The 23,640-nt window shown below is 32.9% G+C and overlaps 1 protein-coding gene across 1 annotated transcript in view; it reads right to left on the bottom strand.

The window, feature by feature from the left end:
* Positions 1 to 3,796: 3,796 nt before the first annotated feature.
* Positions 3,797 to 23,640, bottom strand: part of LOC145255637 (lysophospholipase D GDPD1-like) — a 98,401-nt gene continuing 78,557 nt past the window's right edge. The window contains exons 6-10 of the mRNA XM_080114166.1: positions 23,134 to 23,223; positions 20,389 to 20,522; positions 20,210 to 20,272; positions 7,265 to 7,316; positions 3,797 to 4,344 (exon numbers count right to left, since the gene is read on the bottom strand). Of these exons, the coding sequence (XP_079970292.1) occupies positions 4,210 to 4,344; positions 7,265 to 7,316; positions 20,210 to 20,272; positions 20,389 to 20,522; positions 23,134 to 23,223 (474 nt within the window). The 3' untranslated portion in view covers positions 3,797 to 4,209. The remainder of the gene's footprint in view (positions 4,345 to 7,264; positions 7,317 to 20,209; positions 20,273 to 20,388; positions 20,523 to 23,133; positions 23,224 to 23,640) is intronic.

Below are 23,640 nucleotides of genomic sequence, written 5' to 3'. Positions count from 1 at the left end.
CTCACTCATTCTAACCTGACCCTGCCCTCTTCCCTCCATTTATTTATATATCTAGCCATGCACATAATTTTTTCTCATAATAGACTCTAGGAATGAGTCAGCATTTCCTTTACAAATTAGTACATAATAATTTTGAGTTAAAATCTATTGAGAAATACCCACCTTAAATATAAAAACCTTAGGTAAAGAATAACAAGTTATCCAAAATGGTTGTCTCATTTGGGCCATATTGGATAACTTTGCCTAATGCTTACATATTTTCTCAATACAAAATGTGTATTTCTCAATAGATTTTAACTGAAAATCATTTCTCATACAAAAAACAAAACAAAAATAGAACAAAAAAAAAAAAACCACACACATTTTTAATGTCTACACAGAATTATATTTTCTTGCAACCAACTCACACCGTAATTTAATGACCTTACAGATCTTTAAATTACATCCTACCTAGTCCTAAAGCTAATTGGCAGTCACTGGGTTGGTTGGTTTTTGTTTTACGGCATATCAACCCTTTTCAGGCTTTTTAATAGAATATATTTGGGTTTTTTTTCAAGTCTGTTTCTATTTAACCCATAGTTGGGACCCTAACAGGTACTACCACTCTGGGTCAGAGTGGACCTGGGAGCAATGGCAATTAAAGGGTGGCTCCACACTCCCCAAAGCCCGTGAACAGGGGCCTCACCATCGGATATAATTTAAGGTTATATCCAGGACCCAGGCAGTTACTGGGATTTGGGTTTTATGATATAAAAATTTGGAATTGATGATGGCTAAATGGTTAACAACACAAACTAATAACTTGAATGTGTTAAGTTTAAATCCAGTTTTACAGAAACACTTCCACTTAGGATGTTGACAATCGTGTGGTCCCTCCTGTAAGTATCTGATGTCTTAATTCTAACTGGAAAGATATCAGGGAAACGAATGCCAACAATAATTAAAAGACTGAATGAAAGAAATAAAATAAGTTTTCATTGATGAATTATCTGGTGATTAGATTAGCAATATAATGGCTAATGACTATACGGTTAGAACTGCTGCGTCATCATCTATATGTATGGATAAAGGACGATCACGGGCAAAAGTTGAATGAATAATCTGCTAATTAGGTTACTGAAAATATGCAACTTTGCTTAAATGACATACGCGTGTGAAATATAAAGATTTGATATGCCTTAACGTGAACAGAGTATATAGATTTAACGAAAATTATAAATTCTTTATTGCTCCCTGTTATGTAACACTAGAAAAAATTCTAACCAGAAAGATACCAGAAGAAACAAATGCCAATTGACACTAGAGTAGAATGGCTACCTCCAATAATCATCTCATTACTAAGTTCTACAAACTCAATGGCTATTGGCTACAAGAATTTAAAAAAATAAAATAAAAGATTTTCAATTTAATATCTTAATTAAAAATATGCTTTTTATTAAATTTAAAAACATTTATATTTCCAAAATTATTTTTTAAATTAGAAAAAAAAAAACATCTACAGTGTATAAATGGGCATGAAATAAGTGATGAATACATAATTAAAAAAACAAAACAATTAAAATATTTAAAAAAAAAAAAAAAAACAATTAAAATATTTAAAAAAAAAAAAAAAAAAAATGAGCACTTGTACATTTGTGTTATTTTGAACAATTCTTTTGCTTTCATTTTTTAAGATGAATGAATTAATCTCAAGCGAGGTCGGTCAAATGAATACAGACACCCTACAACAGAATTGCCATCTCCAACAACCATCTCATTATCAAACTCTGCAAACTCATCAGCTCTAGAAAAGCTGTTTTTGAAGATACATAACTAATCTCAAATAAACTCCAGAAAGGAGGTCAACACTACCGGGTTATCTATACCTAATGAGACTCTCATATAGAGTGATCCCAATGGCTATTGGCTACAAGCATTTTCTAAATGACAAAATTTTCAATTTAATACCTTAATTTAAAACATTTTTTACTTAAATTTAAAAACACTTTTTGATAATTTCAAAAATTATTAAAAACAAAAAAAATCTACAGTGATTGAATAATCCTGAAATAAGTGACGATGAAAATTTAATTTGAAAAAAAAAAAAAAAAAAAAAAAAAAAAGTTTTAAATTTAAAAAAATGTTCAGATATAATTGTTAATATATGTTTAATTATTTGGATTCATCAAACTATGTTCTCATCTCAAATGTTATTTTCACAACGTTTCGGTCGATGTACCTTCCAATCTTCTTCAGGTGTATCATACAGAACTCTGGAATCTTTATCAAACTCAGGAATCCGCACGGAATTTCAAACGGAACTTTTTATTTAATATTTAAATTTATGTAGCATGCTCTCGTTCGATTACTCATGTTTAATTGTATTTTGATTGTCGCTTGCATTAATTCAGCAAATTCTCTGAGTCTGACAGAGAGGTTCCAGAGTCTGACAGAGAGGTTCCAGAGTCTGACAGAGAGGTTCCAGAGTCTGACAGAGAGGTTCCAGAGTCTGACAGAGAGGTTCCAGAGTCTGACAGAGAGGTTCCAGAGTCTGACAGAGAGGTTCCAGAGTCTGACAGAAAGGTTCCAGAACTACACCTGAAGAAGGTCAGAGGTTACATTGACCAAAACGTTGGGAAAGTAATAAAGATGAGAACAATAGTTTGAAGAATGAAAATATGAATAATCAATCCTTATCTCAAAAATTCAGAAAATGTAATAAAAATATGTTGATAAAAATAAAAGCTAAACAAAAAATGAAATGAAACATTAAAATCAATTTAAATTATAATTCAAGAAAACGAAACTAAAAATATAACATTTCTTTTGTCATTATTAAAGTTTGCTGATAAAAATAAATTAAAAAATAGAAACATTTGTATATAAATTTATTCATATTTATGTATAAAAATGTATTATTTCAATAATTTAATTAAAACTCACATTATGCTCACCCTATCTAAATGAATATTATTTTTAACTTTCAAAAAAAAAATTTTTAAATAAAAAAAATAGAAGCTCAACATTTCTTGATAAGATAAAACAGTTTAGTCAACCCGGTTTGTTTCAAATCCAATCTCAAATCCATTCTGTAATCCTGAGAATTAATGATGGTTCTCATCCCTTTCATGGTACTGTTTCATAAATAGATCCTTATCAAGAACTCGTTCAACCAACACTAGATAGAACTCTTCTGTATATGTATACGCAAACGAAATTTCCATGAACAAAGTTTCTTTCCAAGAACTTTCCATCTGTGGAACACATTACTGCAGGAGTGTATTCCTAAAGACTACAACATGGTTCTTTTCAAGTCCGTCATCAAATATCATTGTGCGAATTAAACAGTACTATGATTAATCATACGACTAAATCTTACTAACACTTATCCTTGGGTGGCTTTTGGTCTTGAGAAGTGATGAACCATTAAAAAAGTGCCTGAATAATCCACATTACTAATTCTCAAACAGTTTAAAAATAAATAAATAAATAGAATATAAATAGTTTAAAAAAATCTCTCAAAAGTTTTGTTCTCACTGGGAAATTTTTGTCCAGAATACCCCACCCCCACATCCGTGGAAAATAAAAACAAAAAACAAAGAAAAATCAGTATGACCTATGTACCAGTGATGGAAACAAAATCATACACCAAATGATCAAGTCATTTTATTATTAAATTAGAAAATCAAATTTTGTGGCTAAACGAACAGCGACAATATCGCAACACTATTTTAAAAACGGATAGAAGGAACAAGGGAGATAATTCAAAATTATTCATACTCGCAAGATGTTAGGAAGCCATTCTTAACATGGAGAAGGTTGGGACAGGACATTAGAAAAACTCAAATATGCTAAAAAATGATTTTCTTTATAAAATAAAAACTACTTCATCAATTTACGTGATTTTAGGAATATGATATTTTAATTTCATCATGCATACACATCGTACAGATTTTTCTTTATTTCCGTTTTTTTTTTTATTGGAAGTGGGCAAGTTCTGGACAAGCTCCAATTTTTTCTTCGTAAAGCTTTTTTAGAAATAATATTAATATGTTCAAAGTCCCCCCCCCTCCCCGAGTGCAACATAAATATGATAATGGCCAATCAAACAAAGGGTGGACAAAATATGTGGATCAGACCAGGAGATTCTTGAATTAGTAAGAGAAGGAGGCAAAGAGAGGGGGAGGGGGTAACAGGTCGGTGGTCATTCTTTTGATGGTTTGACAACATTTAACGATTCTGGTACTGTGGATTTTTTTGAAGGAATTCCTGCAATTTTGTTGGATAGTCCGTCATGATTCCTGTCGCTCCAAGACTAAAGCCCCGGGAAAATTCTTCCTCGTCGTTCAGAACCCACAAGTAAACCTGTTTAAGAAAAAAAAAATTTTTTTTAAATTTAATTTTTTTTTTTAAGTAAAAGATGGTCACACACTTTTAGAAGACCTTATTTTGAATAAAAATTAAATGAGAAATTTTAAAACTTTTAAGTGTCAGAAATAATGATAAAATCATTTTATTTACTTTTATTGTTGTTATAAGTCTGATATATTTTGCTAAAAATAACTTCAAGGTAGAAAGTCCGATCCAAGATTGTGTGTGACCATCTTTTTACTTTAAATTTCTTGCTTAAAACTAGAGCAAAACACACGCGGAACCAACAGAATAACACATATTTCTCTTCTACTCCAAGGCATTACCTCCTCCATAACACCAAAATGAAGAAAAGAAAAAAAAAATCTCAGACCGGACTTCCTACCCTGATGAAACTATTTTTAGCGAAATATATCGGATTTACGACAATAAAAGTAAATAAAATGATGTTATTATTATTTCCAACATTTCAAAGTTTTCAAATTTCTTATTTAAATTAAAAAAATTTTTTAGCATTGTTAACTATTAAAATTTTAAATTTTAATGATAAATGTTAAAGTTTTTTTGTTTTTTTTTAACAGGTTTTTTTAAAGAAATGTAAATAAATGAATAGTTTCATTTAAATAAATAATTTCTCCCACTTTTAGTGGTAGTTTTGTTTGCTTAACTAGTAGAACACCGGATTTAACTTGTGACACCATATGGCCCCCACCGACAAGTAGCCAACTCCATTGCCGTGCACTGCGGACTTTTCGTTCATCTTATCACTTTGGCTCTTATGGCCATGTCATCTTTTACACATTGGTTACTGCCAAGAGAAGCACACGGGTTCGCAAGAATAAAAATAAAATAAACACAGGAAAACAAGAAAAAAACACAAACTGACATTTTACATACTTCCAGACTTTTTTGTACAGGCATTTAAAAGAATCAAACTCATGAGAATTCAATATGTTACTGCTATACATCTTATGACCAATCGTTGGTCGGTAGATCATTTCTATTCTTGCTGACTCATAGCCACTCTTCAAATCTAAAAATATCTAGGGTCCATTGCCATCTGTCACACCAAAATTTAAACCCTACCCTTGCCTCTCTTTAGTCTCTCTTAGTGAACAGCTTCTCATCCACATTGTCTATTGATAAATCCTTTTCTTATTTGCTAAACTTACTTCCTTTTCATTTGTCACCAATCCTTTTTTCTTTTACTTCCCAGCATAGTATCAAAATTCCATATGATGTTTTGGTATATATCATGTATCTTTGTAAGATATGAAAAGAGATGTTTTCCATAGGAATCTATAAAACCTATACTAGTAAATAACACCAGAACATATGACTAATGTATTTGTTAGAAATCCGATATCACAAATAAGACATGATTTAGTAAACTCAGGACTGTTGTAAAAACTCATTGGCTGTCATTAAGTCCAGCCTTGTCATCCTTCAATAGTTTCTATTGCTGCTGACTCATAGCCACTACCGAAGGTGGAGCAAACTAAATTTAAATATATCTACAGGTCTCTTGTTCGATATCTTCATTACAGTCATTTGTCACACACGACTTTAAACCCTACCCTTGCCTCTCTTAGTAAACACCTTGTCTATTGATAAAACCTTTTGTTATTCGCTAAAAAACTTCCTTTTCTTCATCTTTTTTCTCTTATTTCTTAGCACGTAATGGCAACGGGTCGACCATAGTATCACAAACCACTGAAGTTACGAATCTTGCTACATCTAGCTACACTGACGAATAATAAGAGACAAAAAACAAATGTTTATCATATTTGATTTGATGTCGGTTTTACATGCTGGCATACATTGGACAGCATGACACAATCACGTTGACACACTGGTTCTCGCCAGATCACCGAAGTTAAGCAATGTTGAGCCTGGCCAGTACCAGATGGGTGACCATTTGGAAAGGCTAGGTGCTGTATGTACCTTCTGGGAAGGTTGGGCATGAAGCCAGCAGCCCCGCCCTGTAAAAAAGACTCCTTGCTACAAAAGAATCTACAAAGTTGTAGATGGCCTATGCCCCTCCAGGGCATGATGGATGCATTGGACAGCTGTTAGATTAGTTTGGAATTAAATTTCTATCTCTGGCCACGTCTTTATTTACCATTCCTCTTAAATCCATTCATATCCTCTCCTATTTTCCTTGGCTTTCCTCTGCCAACTGATCCTGCTATCTCAACTGTTCTACATCTACCAACCCAAGAATTCTCATCCATTCTTCAAATGTGACCATACCATCAAAGTCTCCTGTTCTGCACACATCTTATTCTGCCAAGATTTCATCTTCCTCTGAGATCATCAGATCTAAGCCAGTTTTAAGATTTGCATTACACACCCATCATATCAACCCTCATTCTCCAGGTTTCTCTTCCATACATCATCACATTGCATACGCGTTGCACATGCCCGATAGATTCCTCCTTTGATCAACTGGTAACACTGCTGATTAGCAATTTCTCTGAACTTATTCAATCAACTCATAATTCTTGCAATCATACTGGCACCTGCTCCACCTTGTGCTCCAATGGTAACACCGAATTGAAACTTGATACATTAAATATAAATAGGAAAGCAAACATCCTTCTAAAATCTGAAATATTAAAAGAAATCAGGGAATTTTTTTAAAAACTAAATAGTTCACCTCTGCAAGAAAAAAAGTAAATAAAATGCTTTGTTTCTGTTAATTTAAAATTGAGATAATTTAATTAGAAGAAGAAAAAAAACAAACAAAAAAAAAACAGCAAGATTCTAAAATATTTAATAGTCATGTAATTTGTTTTATAAATTATTTTAGAATTTTCAACTTAGAATCATCTCATGGTTGTAACCTTACAAACGGTTCATAACATGAAATACATTTTTTTTTTTTTTTTTATGTCAGTTTTCAGCCACGTACCTGAATGCCTCGGTTTTCTAAATGTTTGAACAAAGTTGGTCTCATAAGAAGTCTATTAAAAAAAAAAAAAAAAAAAAAAAAAAGAAGTTAATTCTTGCAATTAAAAAAAAGGAAGAGAAAAGAAATCAAATGTTAATTCATATTCAAAAAATGTTGCGACCATTCCATTTCATAGTGTGCCCATTATCGCCGAAAATGAAGAAAACAAAAATTACTGTCTGAGAAAGGTTGAGAGTGGACTTTAATCGTCTTACTGAAAAGAAAAATGATTGGTGCTTTTGCACTTTTGTTACCATGCTAGTTTTTTAAAATAGTATTTTCAAGTTAAATTCAAGTTTTACGATATCTTTTATTAAATTAAGTAAAAGTAGAGAACAGTTAGAAAACACTCCTTTCCCCATGTTAAGAATGGGTTTCTAAAAATTTTAGCACAGTGATAAAAGTGCATAAGTACCAAAAAAACTTTTTTTTCTTTTAATAAAACTCAAATTGCAAGAGTTTGCACTGGAATGACCTCATTTGGACTTATTCGGCAAAAAAAAACAAAACAAAAAAAAAACTCATTGTTGTCATCATTACTTGACTAAAATTTATCGTCTGCCAACGAGAATTTTTTGGAAGTACAATTCAATGTTTTTACTTTCTATAATAGACTATCATGGGTGCCCGGCATTGCCTAGGTGTTTGGAGGTGTATGTTGAGCAAAAAAAAAAAAAAAAAAAAAAAAAAGTGGTAGTAGGAAGGCAAGCTCGAACCCATACTGCGAAGGAGGAAAAGAACGGGAAAAAAATGACATCTTTGCTGTTACGACCACCGCCAAACCGGAAGTGATGTAGGTTTAAATTAAGGCTAGACAATCGAAAAGAGGGGATGACTTTTGAAAATGTCTGTGAAAAAAGCGACTTCTCCCTGTAAAAAAAGTGCCCAGTTGAGGGTGAAGAAATTAATGTTCTTAGCCAATTTTTCAATATTTGTTGTCTGATGAGTTGAGCTTTAAAACTATACTGATCTTGCGAAAATTCGTCGCCTCTGTTGAAAGTTTTAGGCAGACATGCAAACACACATACATTTATATACTTGTAGCTCAAATTTTCGATCCAAACCGATTAAAAAGCTTGCCCTATCTCTGAATACCCTTTATGGAAAATTTCAAATGTTTAGCCCAGAAATTGTCTGAGTAATTTGGTAGAGACCACAGAGGTCAATTTTTAAAAAAATACTTTGACCCCTATGATGACTCCTTAACATTTATTGTTTTGGGCTCAAATCAAGTTATTAAGTTAGATCCATGTTCAAGGAATCTATATCTAAAAATTTGAATTGTTTATACCCAAAATTGGCAGAGGAGTTTGGTAGGGTTCTCAAACGTGAAATCGTTGAACTTTGACTCCTCAACAGCCAAATTTCTGGCTGAAAACGGATTACAAAGATTTTCTAAAATCTCACTACCCTGTATATCAAATTTCGAGTCTGTATACTGAAAATTGACAGAGTTATTGTGTAGGGAAATATACACAGAGAGACAGACACTTTAACCTTTATAGATATTCTAGCATGGGTGCCCGGCGTTGCCAGGGTGTTTGGAGGTGTATGCTGAGCAAAAAAAAGGTCAATTTTTTTTAACTTTGAGCTCTATTATGCCCTTTAAAATTTATTGTTTTCAGCTCAAATCAAGTTATTAAGTTAGATCATGTCTAAGGAAAAATTTCAAGTGTTTAGACCCAAAATTGTCGGAGGAGTTTGGTAGAGTTCTCAAAAGTCAAATCGTTGAACTTTGACCCCTTAACAGCCAAAGTTCTGGCCGAAAACCGATCAAAGATTTTCCCAAATCTCAGTACCCTGTATATCAAATTTTGAGTCTGTAGACTTAAAATTGAGAAAGTTATTGCGTAGGGAAATGTACACAGACACGGTCACTTTTATAGATATACTAGCATTTCAGCCTGGCGTTTCCTGGGTGTTTGGATGCGTCTTGAGCAAAAGAAAAAAAGTGGTAGTCGGAAGGCAGGCTCAAACCCATACCATGAAGGATGAAAAGAGCGGGGAAAAACCTGATGTCTATGCTGCTACGACCACCGCCAAACCGGAAGTGACATTTTTTAAATTAAGTCTAAACAATCGAAAGGAGAGGAGGACTTTCAAAAATATCGCCGAAAAAATCGAACCCCCCACCACTGTAAAAAAGTTCCTAGTTGAAGGTGAAGATAATGTTTTTAGCCAATTTTTCAATATTTTTCGGCTGAAAACGATACTGAGCTTGGTAAAATCCGTCGCCTCTATCAAAAGTTTTAGGCAGACATGCAAACATGCATACATACATTTATATATTCGTAGCTAAAAATTTGACCCAAACTGATTAAAAAGCTTGCCCTATCTCTGAATACTCTTTATGTCAAATTTCAAATTTTTAGACCAGAAATTGTCCGAGTAATTTGGTAGAGACCGCAGAAGTCAATTTTTTTAAAACTTTGACCCCTATTATGACTCCTTAACATTTATTGTTTTGGGCTCAAATCAAGTTAAGTTAGATCCATGTCCAAGGAACCTATATCTAAAATTTCAAGTGTTTAGACCCCAAATTGTCGGAGGAGTTTGGTACAGTTCTCAAAAGTCAAATCGTTGAACTTTGACCCCTTAACAGCCAAATTTCTGGCCGAAAACCGATCACATAGATGTTTCAAAATCTCAGTACCCTGTATATCAAATTTCGAGTCTGTAGACTAAAAATTGACAGTTATTGCATAGGGAAATGTACACAGACAGACACGTTCACTTTTATAGATATATAGATAGATTAAACAAAAATATATATGTATGTATAAATATATATGGAAACAATGTGTATCCTGTAAACTTTTTACGCAAATATTATGCAAGTATAAATCATGTAGAATAACTGCATGAATATAATTACACATAATAATTAACTAAAGATGTTCATCCCATAAGAAAACCGAAAATAGGGAATTAATTGAAATGAATGTTTAAAAGAATATACAAATTAGCTAGATATTTTACCGAAGAATTCCATGACCCATATATAAGAAAATTGTATTTTCTTTTTAAATAAATAAGAGGGTTTTTAATATGAATATCAATACACACAAAAGAAAAACGAATTTATAGGAGTATAGATAGATAGATAATCACGTTGACACACTGATTCCCGATCACCAAAGTTAAGCAACATTGAGCGTGGTCAGTACTAAAATCGGTGACCATTTGGGAATTCCATGTGCTTTGAAGCCTGGATTGAGATGGAGCCTGCATGAAATAATGCAATATACGCACGACCTCAGCAGGTTAAGAGGACTCATCCATCATCATCCACTGAGGAAAAATAGAAATTATTGCAGTTTTGCAAGCATGTTATCTAATTTCTATGATACTATATGGCCCAACGAATTAATAACCAGAAATTCAATTGCCAAATTTGTGGAAATTTTTAACTTTGCTTAGCACTGGGCTAAAATACCCAGTCTTATATCACTCGTCTGTAAACCAAATGCCCCTTCTCATCTCAAATTTATGTTTAGACTGCAAAAATAGCTTTATAAAGTTATATGCATTATTGGCACTTATGTAGAACACAGACTGTTATCGTCAGCCGGTTGTATGCATGTATATGTATATATATATATATATATATATATATACACACACCCACACATGGCATAATCATGTTGACACACCGGTTCCTGTCAGAACACCGAAGTTAAGCAACGTTGAGCCTGACTAGTACCAGATGTGTGACCATTTGGGTAGGCTAAGCACTGTATGTGCTTTCCGCTTATCTTGGCATTGTTTCCAGTCATCCTGAACCTCCACTCGCCACTAATATTCAACAATGTCGACTCAGGAGAGGTGTGGTTGGAGATTGCACAACTCTTGCCAAAAAAATTTCACGTGCTGGCACCCTTACCGTGGGTATCCATAGTCTGTCAAGACTGAAGGAAGCCATATATATATATATAACTTATGGGAAAAAAAATAAAAAATAAATAAAAAGAACCCTTCAATCTCTGCTGACAGATTTTCTAAAATCCGAAATTAAGATACATTTCAACTACAAGAACTATAGAAAAACAAAAATGTTGAACGAACTATAGAAAAACAAAAATGTTGAACGAACTATAGAAAAACAAAAATGTTGAACGAACTATAGAAAAACAAAAATGTTGAACGAACTATAGAAAAACAAAAATGTTGAACGAACTATAGAAAAACAAAAATGTTGAACGAACTATAGAAAAACAAAAATGTTGAACGAACTATAGAAAAACAAAAATGTTGAACAAACTATAGAAAAACAAAAATGTTGAACAAACTATAGAAAAACAAAAATGTTGAACAAACTATAGAAAAACAAAAATGTTGAACAAACTATAGAAAAACAAAAATGTTGAACAAACTATAGAAAAACAAAAATGTTGAACAAACTATAGAAAAACAAAAATGTTGAACAAACTATAGAAAAACAAAAATGTTGAACAAACTATAGAAAAACAAAAATGTTGAACAAACTATAGAAAAACAAAAATGTTGAACAAACTATAGAAAAACAAAAATGTTGAACAAACTATAGAAAAACAAAAATGTTGAACAAACTATAGAAAAACAAAAATGTTGAACGAACTATAGAAAAACAAAAATGTTGAACGAACTATAGAAAAACAAAAATGTTGAACGAACTATAGAAAAACAAAAATGTTGAACGAACTATAGAAAAACAAAAATGTTGAACGAACTATAGAAAAACAAAAATGTTGAACGAACTATAGAAAAACAAAAATGTTGAACGAACTATAGAAAAACAAAAATGTTGAACGAACTATAGAAAAACAAAAATGTTGAACGAACTATAGAAAAACAAAAATGTTGAACGAACTATAGAAAAACAAAAATGTTGAACGAACTATAGAAAAACAAAAATGTTGAACGAACTATAGAAAAACAAAAATGTTGAACGAACTATAGAAAAACAAAAATGTTGAACGAACTATAGAAAAACAAAAATGTTGAACGAACTATAGAAAAACAAAAATGTTGAACGAACTATAGAAAAACAAAAATCGAATGCTTTTTTTATTTTGTTTTTTTCTCATTCAATAAAATGTTTGCACCTTTAAGTGATTTTTTTTTAAATCACGTATCTGTTCATTTAAACTTTTTAATACACACACACGAAAAGAATTTCTTGCATGGTATGAAAATGGTTAAAACGTTTTTTATAAACTTTAAAGATTAAGGTACAAGATTCAATTTTAAATTTATCAATTTTAAAAGTGCACTTTTATACACTTTACAACAAGATATAACAATTTAATTTAAATTGAATCTATAAATTACTGCAGATGTACATTTCATTGCACTTAAAAAAGTTAAATTAATCTATCATTTAGCAATTAATGATATAGATATAATTTTTAACTAATAATTTTTTTAATCGAATTATTCAGCTTGAAAAAAAAAATCAAGAATCCATATCTAATTTGAAACAATAGTTTTCCTTATTTTGTTCTTTAATCCTCAATTTCATGAGTGATGTTTCTGACAAAGGGGAGAGAATTGCTGTTTTCTAGGTTGGAATCTTTACATTTAACACTTATTGGTGCCAATTTTTAACCTTGAAGTGGTATTTTATTTTGAAGTTTCTTACATCAGGTGGTTTCACGCCTTGTCTGGAGCAATTTTCACATGTGACAATGTTGACAGATAAAAAGGGCCGATAGGCCATGGAGAAAATATTGGGATTCAGATAGTGAAAAAGAAAAGGCAGAAAAAGATGTGGAAAGAAAGAAAAAGTTTGCCAAACTGCATTGAATACTTGTAGGGGTTATATAAAAAAAAAAAGGATTGATAAAAAAAATATTCTGCTCTTAAAAAAAAAAAAAAAAAATCTTTGAATTATTTTGGTTGATAAAAAAGGACATGAAATCTGATAAGGAAAAGAGAGCCTTGTCGGATTCACTTTTCCTAAGGATTTGTGAAATAAAAATCGGTTGATGTTTTCATAAAAGTAATAGCTTTTATTAGGTATGGGCAAAAATAAACGAATAAGGATTGGGGACCTAGTTTTGAAAGCCGATTTATCATAAATTTTTTTGTAGGTTTCCGACTACTTTTTGATTGTATTTGAAAGATTAAGGACTAAACTTAATTTCCCAAAGAAAAAAAAAAAAAAATGTTTTCACGGCGAGCTAACCAATTGAGCTAAATTTTGAAGTTAAATTCATTGTAAAAATCCTTTTAGAGATAAATATAAGTTGCTGGGTCTATTTCAAAGATAAATCGTAAATCCTAAGATATTGAATTAAATAAAAAAAAAATAAAAATAAAAAAACTTGTTTGCACAAAAAATAGCTGAATTAGACCCAAAACCGAGTGTTTTTGCCGTTTACAAAATCACAACAAACCATACTAACAGAATATACAGAGGCCCAAAATCTGAGACAGTCGAAAAGCTGTCTGAGAATGACGTCAAGGAAGGAGGGATGCTGGGTTTCTTTTTTTCCCCCCCTAGACGGGCATCCATACATTTCTATTGTAAATGTTTGTATAAATTTTACCATTTTTTAATTTAATTATTTTTCTATGTTCCTGTTTTTAAATGAATTTTATTTTTAAATTATTGGCCAATATTATATAAAAATTATGTTACAAAAGTTTCACATTCTTGCAAGCAAGGAAGTTAAAATCTTTCATATAAAAATTATGCGAAATCTGTAATTTAAAAAAAAAGTAGAAATATTTTTGCTATTATAATTTTTTTTGTGAAAATATTAAATAAATCATACTTAATTCAATGATAATATTGGTAGTTTGAGAAATTCATTTTTCTTCGAGTTATATCGAATTCATTAATACGGACTTTAGGGGCTTTTTTCGTAATGTTCTTGTAAAAATTATTTTATTTTTATTGTTACGAATTATGATGCTTTATTTATATAAAAAAAGCAAAAATAAATTCTTGCGTTTTTTATTTACTACTGAAAACAATAACTTTAGTAAAGGTATTTTTTGTTTAAACAAAATAATACATTTCCACTAAGATTTAAAATAAAAATAATTAGTTCATTATATTCCGCGATCATTCTTTGATAAATACTGAAAATTTTTGGTGAATTTTTAAGTAAAGGAAGGGTTCAAAATACATTTTGAGCATCCGCATTCATTTTGCCAGTACCTAGCCTTTATCTAGGCATGTTAAACATCTTCCACAGAGGGTGTTCATATCAAGCAAATCTGCTGGGGTTCTGATCTCAGAGGGAAGAGAGAAATTTAACCATTTTTTTTTTTTTAAATTATAAACAGAACAAGAATCTTAACAGAGTTTTCTAAAATGTTCCAAATGGTAAGAATTGCTTGTCAAAAATTAAAAAGGACTACACACATTGCTGTGTTGATAATTAAATTACCTACCAAAAGACCCTTTCCCATGGTTAGAACTTTGATAACAAAGTAAACAAAAAAGCATTGCGGTTAATGGCAATTAAGCAAATGCATTTGTCATTTTGGGGGCCCGGCCCAAAGCATGGAGAACCTCATCCCTTGTCATGGTATCAGGGAGAGATGAAAAATAGAAAAAGAGCATGTTGTAAACATGTTGATCATTGATTCTAGTTTCAGAAAAGGCAGATCTTTACATATTAGAAAGAGTTGTAGGGGACTAGGATATATAAATACCCCAATCCCGTTACAAAAGAATAATGAAACGAATGGGAATTGAAGGAAACAAAGACTCAAGTAATGGATAAGATAAACATCATTTATTTGCTGTTGAAAGAAATGAACATTTCAGTTATAACATGTCAGCGCATATGTAACCAATGTCCGTTGCAAGACTGGTGTTGTAGCAAGAAAAGGAAATGTGTTTTCATCTCAAGTTTGGGTCACTATTGTTTGTTCGCGCGTGGGAATTGAAGTGAGTGTTGTAGTGGAAATGAGAATCCAGCGTGTAGGCAAGGAAGAGGATATTAGAGTTGTCATCAGTTAGTCGTCAGCTACGCGAAGGTGTCCTTAGTGGCCAGTAGTAGATGGAGAGAGAAAGAGGGAGAATGTATACATACAGTCATTAGCTCGTGCCCCATACATGGTAGGAAGTGGGCGTGAGGTGCGCGTGCGCCGAAACGGCGGCGGCTTGTTCGCCCAACCTCTCTAGTTGAGAGTTGGTCCTAAAAAGAGGATTAGAAACAGCTTGTCTCCATGTTTTATACTCGCTTCTGGAGTGTCTTTTGCGCATGTGTATTTCCTTAGAAAGCGGAAGTGACGTCGTCCATGTGTGTGTTCGTGTGTGTGAGTACATGTGCATACGTAAGCGTGTGTGTATATATATACGTGAATGTGAGTGTATGTACGCGAACGTGAATATGTGTACATGTGTGTACGTGGGCGCGTATGTTTGTGTGCGCGTATGTATATGACAGCTTGAAATATGAATGTGTGTTTTGTGTGAGACTTGAAAAAGGCTCGTACAGAGAAAACATGACAAGAAATTAAACCAATAAGGTATATTTGAGAATTATGAATTAATTTCTGGGGGGGGGGGGGCATCCCCAGGTATTCTATGTACATATAAAATTGATTTTTTTTTATCACCCTGACATTGATATTAAAAGCTTACTTTTTCTATTTAAAAATTAAAACAATATAATCAGATGGCCCATCAGGAGGTTGGGATGGTCGGAAGAGGGATCTGCTCTGAATGGAGTTGGACACCAGGTTCGAGTCATCTCTGACCTGGCGATTGGCCCAGAATATGTTGCCTCTCAAGGCTATACAACAGTTCCAAAATAGTGGATTCACCCGGGTGTCTCTGTTGTGGGACTACAGCAGAAGAAACACCTGAACATGCTTTCTTCAAATGCCACAAACTCTAGCGATACTGGGAGTATGTCAATGAGATAACGGCTTGTACCGATCCTGAGCATCTTTGCTTGCTAAATGTACCTTATGTAGTGGGGCCACCATGGGACGGGGAGAGACAAATGGTTTTTCTCGCAATCGCAATCCTGACCATAGCATTTGAAGAATAACAAAGAGGTCTGAATCTTTTGTTAATCAGGTTCTGATCGCATTTTTCAAACACAAATTGAAGGTCAATATCAGATGTAATAGAAAGAGATTACATTCTGCAGTTTTTGAAAGAAGGTGGATACAAGTAGTGAGCTTCTTTTCCCTGCAACTATCTTTCTCGTTGAGAGCCTGTTTCTGTTTCATCGTTATTTTCATGGCAAGTGGTCGTCTGAGCTCTAATCTATAGTTCCCCCTCGCCAAACTTCACAAGAAACACTCATTTGGCTGAAACCACTATCAATAATTTCCTCCACTCTTTATCTGTGCCTAAACCTAAATGTAGATTCCATGAACAAAGCTTCTTTCTTAGAACTGCACACCTGTGGAACTCTTCCGTTTACCTGCTTTCCAGCTGACTACAATATGACCGTCTTCAAGTCCAATGTAAACAAATTCTTGATGAGCTGTTCCCCCTTAAGTAATCCAATTTACCAAATTTATACTTCTAATGATTACTTTGATATTGTCCTTTTGGCCAATGAACACTCTTTAAACCTTATCCTCGAGTGGCCTCTGGGCCTTGATAAGTGGGGACTCCTTTGTAAAAAAAAAAAAAGAAAAAAAAAAAAGAGTATGTGTTCCCTGGCTGAGCATGGTGCACACAGTTCCTGGTCCTCTTAGACCACAGCCCTTTGAATAAGTTTTTAGCCTCTTAGCTAGTAGAGTGAATGAAACCCCTGCCTTGCCAATAGGAAGCTTCAGAGATGCCCACTCCCCTATCTAAATATTTTCTTTTCACCCATGGCCTTTTCCAAAGTGAATTCATCTTGGAAGACTCACTCTTAAAAGTTCCTCACACCATTTTTTCTTGTTCTTTCTCATTTAGATGAAACCCCCTCCCGTTAGAAACTGGCCTGCTTGTTTTCATACAAAAACCAAAAAAACAATGGGCAGTCTATTATTTGGAAAGTGTTGGAAGGGTCTTATTAGCCAAGTTTTTTTTTATTCTTTGTTTTTTTCCCCACTCCACACTAATAAAATGATTGTGTATAAACATCTTTATAGTCAAAATACTTTTTTTCGATTTTGGAAATTTAAGATGGGCCCTGGAGTAAATGTGGTATTATAGTGATTAATGACTAGTTAAGAGTAAGATAAACATTTTCTAGTTATCGTGACAAAGGATGACCAAAGACACCAATTTTTTACCCACACTTGTTTTGCAAATTTTTTTTATTATTTTGGCAAATAAATATTTGAAAGTGTATTATCTATTCCATTCTCTGTCAAAGAGAGATTCATCTTGACTGGGGCAATTTTCATTTTTGACCCATTTAGAGTAGGGTGTGTATATTTACTCCACATAAAAGAAAACCTGTATCTAATTGGGAGGCAAGTAAAAATGACCTAATGCCATCCTTGGCCTATATAAGAGTCATATACATCTCAAGATGGAGTACCGCTGCCACATCAGAGTTTTCTTACCTGCCTTGACAGAGGACAAAGTCGACTTCACAATCTAGTCGGAGATGGTCTTCTCTACAATCCCTTTCACACAGAAGAGATGTCCATAATCTTCCTCTACTCTATCTTTATTTCTATGGAAATTACTCGACTGAGCTCCAATCTCTAGTTCCTCTTTGTAAAATTTTCCCGCAAGAACTCTTCTTCTTACCACCACTGCAAAGAAGCCTTCCTTCGTTCTTGTACCTAACATCAAACAGAATTTTCATGGAAAGAACTTCAGAAACTTTTCATCTGTGGGACAGGTTAAGTACATTTTTTTTTTTCAAAATACTGAGCAAAGGTTTTTTTCGACTTTTGTTTGTTCCGTCATCTTGCAGTGAGACATGGGCTCTTAACACTTTTCACTTGGAACAGCTTCCGCATAAAGGCCGTGCTACGATTGGGTAAATGTACAGCATCAGGCTACAGTCAGCTGCTGATTTGGGATACTTTATGCACTCAGCGTCTCAAGTGGTTTGGCTATATATAACGTACTACTTCATACATCAACACGCATGAATACCACAGGCACCAGGGTGTATAGGAGATAGAGTAAAACCTTGCTTTAGTGCATACAAAGTGATTTCACTTATTACAACATGACTGATATCGACCCTATGGATCAAACCGCATAAAGAGTAGACGTTAAATATTACCTAATATTGCCCACTCTGGAGTCCAGGACACTTGCAGCACCTTAACTACCAAAATCAGATACTACTATTACTTCTACTACTGCATACAATACGCACAAAGTTTTATGCAAACTATGGCTTTCTCTTCAAATTTTGCATAAAAGTATTAAGATTAGTTCTTAATATATAGGTTGGTTGGTTGGTTGTTTTTGTTTCACTGGATATAGTTTAAGGTCATATCCAGGACCAAATATGTAGGAAAAATGAATCCAACGCGTAACAGTTTCTGGTTCCGGGCGATATCAAGCAACCTTGCTGATAGAGCAAGAGTCAGGTGTGGTAGTGGGTATTTGACACTTAGTGAAAAGGATCTTAGATTGTAGAGAAATGATGAAACAATTTCTAGTTGGACATATCAGAGGGGTAAAATCTCAGTGTTAAGTGGGAGTTGACAGTTTTTGGAATGGCCCTGGCGAAATATCACCAGGGTTGCCACGATGTCAGTTATGTGTCTTATGTTGGAGAAGAATTTAAAGACAAAGTCTAGTTTTGATAATGGCTTAAAAAAGCAAACAAAAAAGAACCATTGTCATGTTTCAGTAGATCAGGTTAAAAGGACCAACTGATATCAGTGAAGGCATCGTTCACAGCTTAGTACTATAAAAACAAAATGTTCAATAATAATAATCAAAAAAGTTCCGACTTCATTTTTCCAATAAGGGAATCAGCGGCGGACGTGTGTCAACTGATGGACCCCACCCTCTGCATGAGTTGATAATAAAATTCTTTAGAACAAAGGAAAAAAAAGGAAAAAAAAGGAGAAAAAAGGAGAAAAAAAATTCCAGAAGATGGGAGAGAAAGAGAAGGATTTTGGGAGAAAGAAAAGAGAAGGAAAAAGAGAATAGAAGAAGAAAGGGTAATCTTAGGATGTTGGGAGGGGACATGGTGTTTTTCATAAAACTTGATGCCAGGAGGAAAAAAAAGTCTTTTGGTGAACTGACCAGCATACAGGTCTCTGCCCTGTCTTGGCTTTTTACCTCCGATCAACTGGGGATGCAGGTCTCTGCCGCCCCGTGAACATAAAAACCAAGAGTTAATCTTAATCCTTAAATTCAAAAAACTAATTGAAGAATTTGATTTCAGCTGAAAACCCTGCACCCAGAAAATAGTCCATTACCTTAAACACAAAGAGGCTCAAAATTTTTACTTTCCTTCGCACAAAATGCTTAAAAAATTATTTTATGCAAATAATTATTTTTGTTAAAGAAACTGATCTCTGGTGTTTTCATTTATTATAAATTGCCGGGTAATTTGAGAATAACCGTTTCCAGATTTATCCTGATACCCAAACTGCAGTTGAAAGGAGCACATATGAACTGTTACCAAAGCCTCTGCAAAGAAAGAACTAAACCACAACATTTGACAATGAAGGCCAACCAACGAGTTAAAGGTATTGCCACTCAGACTTAGGGTTGTGTATATTTTGTGTTCAGAGCAGTATTTTCCAGTGACCAGTGAGTATCTGGTTACATTTTCAAGGGTCCATCACTAGACGAGGTAAAAGTGTAACCATTGGGACTTAGGGTTGGCGCACATCATTTTGCTGTGTATCCAGCCCATCGATCCTAGCACTGTTAAAAAATGTGACCCCCCCCCAAAAAAAAACAAATTTCAATAAACGCTTTCTTTCCTTCTGAAATCAAGTCAAGCATTAAAATCTGCGCATTTGAATGATATATAACAAGTTTTGTTTTAATAAGTAAAAGCTGCTCGTAATGAGAGAACTTACATATCACAGAATTTGATGAACAGCCTTTTCTTCCGACTGAAATCCATTAATGATTTGGTCTCACTGGGGGGAAAAAAAACAAAAATGAATTAATTTGGAGATTGGACTGTGAGAACAAGTTTAAAGAATTTGAACAAATCATTTTCTTCAAAATAAGAAACCGACGGCATCTTACTTACTCTAAGATAATGCTTGGCATGACTATCTCCAAAAAGGTCTCCCTTAAAGGTACAAATGGAAGCAGACCACTGTAGTATAACGCAAGCAGAATTAATACTCGCCTCATTGAGAAAATCAATGGAATGGATGGGTTCTGAAATTAAAAAAAAGATTTAAATTTTTTTTTTTTATCTGTTTTCTTTTTAGTTACTTACAGTTTCATGCTATTGAGATCATCAAAAACTAATGAGCTGGAAGAAGTCAAAGTATTCATTTTTGGTGTTTATTTAGTTTACGGCAGAAGTTTCCAAACTACAGCCATGGGCTAAATCTGACCTGCCAAAGTCTCTAATCCAGCCTGCAAAGTTTTTATAGGAAACTTGAAAATATTCAGGGAAAACTTTTTAAATGGAAATTTGTGAAAATAGTTTGGTGATTTTTCTTTTTGTTCAGAAAAAAAAAAAAAAAGAATGTCTGGGAGAATCAGTTTCACTAAAAAGCAAAGTGAATTAGCAAAACAGTATAAAACACAATACAAAAAAATGTGCAGGTCATTTTTTTTTTTTTTTTTGATCCACATAGACCCAAAAAGTCAGTAATATGCCCCCCCCCCTCCGAGACCCCCTAGCTTATGGCATATCAACTGGTTTCAGTCATCTTGGTAAACCTTTTTATGCTTTGAGTTTTTAATATTTTCATGATGTTAATTTATATCGACCCAATGACCTCAGGGTCACAAAGTCAAAGTCAGACGTTTTGGAAGGTTGGTTGGTTTTGTTTTACGGCATATCAACCCTTTTCTGATTATTTAATGCCGAATCCAAAGATTTTGAAGAAAAATTTTTTTTAATAGAATATATTTGTTGTTTTCACGTTGGTTTCTATTTAACTCATAGTTGGGACCCTAACAGGTACTACCACTCCGGGTCAGAGTGGACCTGGGAGCAATGGTAATTAAAGGATGGCTCCACACTCCCCAAAGCCCATAAGCTGGGGCCTCACCACTGGATATAGTTTAAGGTCATATCCAGGACCGGTTTTGGAAGGAGTCAGACTCATAAAAATGCCAGGTGCTATACTCATTACATTTCTAAAATTTTTAGATGGAGATTGATTATTTGTATTATATAGATTCAGACGACTATATTGAGAATTTTTTAGATGAAGATTGAATCCATATAATATGAATAATCAGACGACTATATCGAGTGTTATTTTCATGTTTTGTCCGATGTAACCTCCAACTTTCTTCCATCACTCATGACTGGATAGAAGTCCTAAGCAATTTGCAATTGTATTTTGAGGATTAAACCTTCAATCTCCAGAAGAGTAACTTTAAAACTGAATTTTATCAAGTATTCTATCCGCTACACAATGGGTTATACTCCTGTGGAGGTCGAAGGTTTATATTCTCAAAATACAATTGCGAATTACTTAGGAATTCTACCCAGTCATGGCTGACAGAATGAAAGCATACTATACCCATGGATCAAATAAACAGTTCCGTTGGAGATTCCGTGTAGATTTCCGAGTTCAACAGAAGAAACATACTAGCTAGTCAGAATCAAATATCGATTTGACATATATTGCTATAGGAATGTAATTTCACAGTAATTTGACAGATTTAATTTTATTTATTAGATGAATTCAGCAAAACAAAAATGCCAAGTATTGATATTGTGGAAATTTTAAGCACAAAAGTCATGATTTTTTTTTTTTTTTTTTTTTTTTTTTTTTTTTTTTTTTTTTTTTTTAAATCATACATCCACTGGGAAAGTAAGTGAAATATCGGATAAGAAATTGGCAAGGGATGTGAATGAAATGCAGAGAGCATAATCTTATGGATTTTAATATCTAAGATTATATCTTGGCAAGTATTCTTATGGAAGAGTCAAACGGTAAAAATTTACTAAAAACAAACACTGAATAAACTTGTGGCAACAAGCCAACTCTTCTTTCCTTATTGAGCTTAGGTTTGATTGTTTTGTTTTATGCCATATAAACTTTTTTTTGGGGGGGGGGGGTTATGTAATGCCGAATCCAGTAATTTAACAAGTTTTTAGGCTTCAAGTTTTTTTTTTTATATCTATCTTCAAATATTTATTCAGTGTTTGATTATTTTGTTTTATGACACATCAACCCTTTTGGAGCTATTTAATGCTGGATCCAATAATTTTTGGAAAAGTTTTTATATCTTCAAAATGTCACTACTTTGTTCTGGTCTCAAAATACTGTTAGCATGACCTTGCCATCAGAGGGGTTCACCTTTGCCTTCTTTGGGAGTCTAAGTGCTTCCACTGCATTGACTGGCCTTTGGTCCCTGGATCATGGCAATAAACCCAGGTTTCATCCTGTGTAATCAGTCTTTTCAAAAACTGACTCGTCTTGGTACATCTCCAAATTTCTCCAGAAGCATTAGACGCATTCTTGCTTCTGAGAAAAATGTCAATATAAGAATCAATCCGGCAGCCACTTTGCACATGAATAATAGTTTCCACAGATCTTGTACTAATACTGACATCTTAGGTTAATTAGCAAATAGTCATGCACCAATCTTCCAAAATGGTAGCCTCAATTTGATTGACAGTTACCACATCAATGGCCAAAGAAGTCTGGTGACCAAGTCTAAGAGCCATATTTTAATTTTATTCTTTTATGTAATTTTATCTCAAAGTAAAGTTTATTCTGTGTATTCATGGTTTGCTATTTCCTTTCTATTGGTTTAAGCAATACAAAAGAATCACAAATAAAAAAAGGTTACTTACGCATTTGTAACACTTTGCACTAATAATTTGTTGCTTGTTTCCCCACACAGTGATTTCTTCTCTCCTGTACTTCTGGATAAGTGATGAAACCTTAAAAAAAAAAAAACAAAATTGTAAATGAAAAAAAAAAAAAAAACAAAATTGTAAATGAAAAAAAAAAAAAAAAAAACAAAATTGTAAATGAAAAAAAAAAAAAAAAAAACAAAATTGTAAATGAAAAAAAAAAAAAAAAAAAATTGTAAATGAAAAAAAAAAAAAAAAAAAATTGTAAATGAAAAAAAAAAAAAAAAACAAAATTGTAAATGAAAAAAAAAAAAAACAAAATTGTAAATGAAAAAAAAAAAAAAACAAAATTGTAAATGAAAAAAAAAAAAAACAAAATTGTAAATGAAAAAAAAACAAAACAAAATTGTAAATGAAAAAAAAACAAAACAAAATTGTAAATGAAAAAAAAAACAAAACAAAATTGTAAATGAAAAAAAAAACAAAACAAAATTGTAAATGAAA

Source organism: Euprymna scolopes, chromosome 31 (assembly GCF_053919585.1).
Source record: "Euprymna scolopes isolate OS-2025 chromosome 31, ASM5391958v1, whole genome shotgun sequence".
Taxonomy (NCBI): Eukaryota; Metazoa; Mollusca; class Cephalopoda; order Sepiida; family Sepiolidae; genus Euprymna; species Euprymna scolopes.
Note: the sequence above shows the minus strand (reverse complement) of the source record. Positions and strands in the feature narration are given on the sequence as shown.